The sequence below is a fragment of the Chiloscyllium plagiosum genome, chromosome 51 (assembly GCF_004010195.1).
Source record: "Chiloscyllium plagiosum isolate BGI_BamShark_2017 chromosome 51, ASM401019v2, whole genome shotgun sequence".
In the NCBI taxonomy this organism is placed as follows: domain Eukaryota; kingdom Metazoa; phylum Chordata; class Chondrichthyes; order Orectolobiformes; family Hemiscylliidae; genus Chiloscyllium; species Chiloscyllium plagiosum.
Genome location: NC_057760.1, coordinates 1198027 through 1202428, shown reverse-complemented (window position 1 = coordinate 1202428; position 4402 = coordinate 1198027). Strand labels below are relative to the sequence as shown.

The following is a 4402-nucleotide window of genomic DNA, read 5'->3' as shown; positions in this document are numbered from 1 at the left end:
TGGGGGTGGGGGTGGGGGGTCCCCGTCCCCCTCCCCAATGATGGTCAATGGGGGAGACACCATGACACAGCGGATCATGACGTTTATTGTTCCTGCGGACCCCCCGGGCCCCCGGCTCCCACACACACACACAGTGGGGACTCACAGCGTGTGGCCCACCGCCCCCGGCAGCTCGGAGCCGGGCACCGAGTAGAAGCGGCCGGGCCCCGTGACTGAGATCCCTCCTGTCACCGCCGCCATCTTGGTCGGACTGTACCACCGCTCCCCCCTCCACTCACAGGGACAGAGGCGGAGCCTGGGGACAAGGGGGGGGTCCGCCCCAACAACCCTCCACGGAAACCCACTCCACACCCGGGAAACCCGCTCCCATCCAAACCCAACAAAAGCACACTCACTTTCCACATGGTTTCAGCCGCCCGTTCCCCTTCCGGACTGCCTTGGCTTTCGTTTGAGCCGTTTAGTCCCTTTCTGCCACCCCTCCGACTTTACGGTGGTATGTTCCAGCTTCCGCCGGACCCCGGCTGGGACTGTACCACATACCCTATAGAAGAGGGGGGGGCGGCTGTAGGATCACTCCACAAAATCCCCCGATGCCCACCCCAATAAAACACCTCTCTCCGGCAACAACAAGACTATATTTCTTTTATCAGCTTTAAACCGCCCAATATCTATTTGAGAGTGTCGTCTCCCTCAATGTGAACCCCTTATTTAATGTGAGCCCCTCCGCCTTTAACTTGGTACATCCTGCCTCCCCTCAAACCCGAACTGGACTGCACCACAAATACTGGGAAGAGGGGCTTCTCCAACATTTGGCTCCACAATATCCCGCCTCTCTGTATTAACAGCACCTCCATCTTTATTGGGATTTGCTTTTACCAGTCCCGAGCTCTTTTAGAGCGTCGTCTCTCTCACGTCAAAGCGTTTATTCCGTTGGCGAGTCCCACCGCCTTTGAATTGGTACATTCCGCTTCCCTTGCGCCCAAATGAGACTGCACCACATGAACGAAAGATGGGGATCCTTTTAACACCGCTCCACAAAATACGCGACACCCGCCTCTCTCCACCAGCAACAGCTTTAACAATAATTATATCCTCCTTTAGCCGCCCTTGGACCTTTCACAGTGTCGTCTCTGTCAAGTTCAAACCTTGAATTCTTTCGGAAATCCCCCGAGATTTAAATTGGTACATTCCACCTCAACCTGGACTGCACCATAACCTGAGGGGGAGGAGGGGTTAACAACTCAACACCATCCAGAGTAAATCGCCTCAAAACCCGCAGGCCGGCCTCCCTTCATGGGTAACATCGTCAAATATTATATAATATAATTTTCTTCGAATCTGATCCCATTGGAGGGTCGTATCCCCCTACTGAGTTGTTTATGTACTCCCTGAGACCCCTCCTCATCTCCACTTCCCTTACATTGGTATATTACGTCTTCCCAGCCTCTCTCTGGACTCAGATGCTCCCCAGAGGAAAGGGGAGCGGAGAGGAAAGGAAGGGGTGCTGTCACTTCTCCCTATCTCTGTCAACCTCTCCAGCCCCTACACCCCCTCCCTATCTCTGTCACCCCCTCCAGATTTCTGACAGAATCTCAGCACCCACAGACCAGTCGAACCAGAAACATTCCTCATCACGTTTCAGCACTCTACACCCTTTCCCCCACCCACACACACACACTGATGGCATCGCGGCAACAGCCTCAGTACTCAACCCCAACAACTGCCAATCTCGGAGCACCGTCCTACAACTTATCCACTTTCTCCTCAACCACAACGTTTTCACCTTTGACAAGCTGTTCTTCACCCACACACCCGGAACAGCCACGGGGAACAGAATTTGCACCCCAATATGCCAACATTTTCATGCACAGATTCGAACAAGACTTCTTCTCTGGACAGGACCTCCAACCAGCACGATACAAAAAGGAACCGAAGGGGAAACATTTTCACTCAGAGGGTGGTGCGTGTATGGAATGAGCTGCCAGAGGATGTGGTGGAAGCTGGTACAATGACAGCATTTAAGAGGCATCTGGATGTGGATATGAATAGGAAGGGTTTGGAGGGATATGGGCCAGATGCTGGCAGGTGGGACTAGATTGGGTTGGGATATCTGGACGGGTCAGGGGCCGGGTGCTGGCAGGTGGGACTACATTGGGTTGGGATATCTGGGCGGCATGGACGGGTTGGACCGAAGGGTCTGTTTCTGTGCTGTACATCTCTGTGACTCTATATATTGACGAAATTTTCTTCCTCTGGACCCATGGCAAGGAGTCACTGAAATAACTACACAATGATATCAACAAGTTTCATCCCACCATCAAACTCACCATGGACTACGTTTTAGTATCTGTCTCATTCTTAGACACATGCATCTCAATCGAGGATGGGCACCTCAGCACCTCACTCTACCGAAAACCCAATGATAACCTGACAATGCTACACTCCTGCTTTCACCCGAAACACATTAAAACAGCCATCCCTATGGACAAGCCCTACACAGACACAGGATCTGTGCAGATGAGGAGAAACGCGATGGACACCCAGAGATGTTCTCTTAAGAATAAAGTTAAAAATCACAACACTAGCCCGAAAGGCTTCATTGGAAGCATTAGCTTTTGGAGCGCTGCTCCTTCATCAGGTGGTTGTGGAGTACACAGTTGTGAGACACAGAATTTATAGCAAAAGTTTACAGTGTGATGTAACTGAAGTGATACATTGAAAAGTGCCTTGATTGTTTGTTAAGTCTCTCACCTGTTAGAATGACCATGTTAGTTTCACTTCTTTTATATGTAAATTGCAAAACCTATTTTAAAAGTTACTTTCTCAGGTGAACTCCAGCTCAGAAGAACAGGGTACCCATCGGTCGCCAGTCCCGTTGTGCCACAGCGAGAAACCGTAATGACCTCCTCAGGAGACAGACACAGGAGAGGACCAACAGGGTACCCTTTGGTGTCCAGTGCTTCCCGGGAGCGGAGAAACTACGCTATGTTCTTCACAGTCTGCGGCAGGTTATCGATGAGGAGGCGCACCTTCCCAACGCCTCGATTTAGCGCCTTTAAACAGCCACCAAACCTTAAACAGGCCATTGTTTGCATCCAACTGCCCAGCCTTCTGGACAACGTCGACCCCAACACCTACAAGCCTGTCATGTCAACCCACTGCAGGACGTGTCAGAGTGTCGAGCTGGATGCCACCATTACACGTGGGGAAACGACCCACCGTTGTCTATCTCATAAGCTGCAGGCAAGGATGCCCTGAAGCTTCGTACGTCGGTGAGAACGAGCAGAGGCTACGGCAATAGAGGAATGGACACCCGCACAACCATTCCAGGAGTTGGAGAGCACTTCAGCTGTCCGGGGTATTCAGCCTCGGATCTTCCGGTGACCGTCCTCCAAAGCAGACTTCGGGATAGGAAACAACACAAAGTGGCCGAGCAGAGGCTGATAGTCAAGTTCGGTACCCATAGGGAGGGCCTCAACTGGAACCTTGGGTTCATGTCATACTATAGGTGACCCCATTGCACTATGCACGCACACACACAAGCACACCCTCTCTCAAACACAGTCTCTCTCATATATCCCCCACACTCACACCCAAGCACACACCCTTTCATGGGCTGACGCTCAATCACATACACACTCACACACTCACTCACAAACATTCACACACACATTCACACAATCTCTCTCTCTCTCTCTTTGTCTCCTCTTTCTTTTCTCTCCTCTTTGTCCAGAGGAAGTGGTGGAGGCCGGTACAATTGCAACATTTCAGAGGCATTTGGATGGGTATATGAATAGGAAGGGTTTGGAGGGATACGGGCTGGGTGCTGGCAGGTGGGACTAGGTTGGGTTGGGATATCTGGGTCGGGTTCGACCAAAGGGTCTGTTTCCGTGCTGTACATCTCTATGACTCCATCTCTTCTCTCTCTGTATCTCTCTCTCTTTTCTTTCTCTCTTTTCTCTCTCTCTCTCTCTCTCTCTCTCTCTCTCTCTCATGGACACACACACACACACACATACAAGGTTATGCGGTGAGTTTGCATTTGCAGACACCTTCTATTTTGCTCAGAAAGCTCACAATCTACCAGCAGTTAATGCAGGCAGTCAAAGAGTCATAGAGTTGTACAGTACCGAAACAGACCCTTCGGTCCAACTCATCCATGCTGACCCGATATCCTAACCTAATCTACTCCCACCTGCCAGCACCCGGCCCATATCCCACCAAACCCTTTCTATTCATGTCCCCATCCAGATTCCTTTTAAATGTTGTCATTGTACCAGCCTCCACCACTTCAGCCACCACCTTCCTCTGGCAGATCTGATCTCCAGCATCTGCAGTCCTCACTTTCTCCTCAACAATTTAGCATGGCCAATCCACCCTAACCTGGACATCCCTGGGCACT

The 4402-nt window shown here is 51.2% G+C and overlaps 1 protein-coding gene across 1 annotated transcript in view; it reads right to left on the bottom strand.

The window, feature by feature from the left end:
- Window positions 1-271, bottom strand: part of psmb4 (proteasome 20S subunit beta 4) — a 12376-nt gene extending 12105 nt beyond the window's left edge. The window contains exon 1 of the mRNA XM_043684078.1: window positions 146-271. Coding sequence (XP_043540013.1) covers window positions 146-240 — 95 coding nt within the window. The 5' untranslated portion in view covers window positions 241-271. The remainder of the gene's footprint in view (window positions 1-145) is intronic.
- Window positions 272-4402: the final 4131 nt, after the last annotated feature.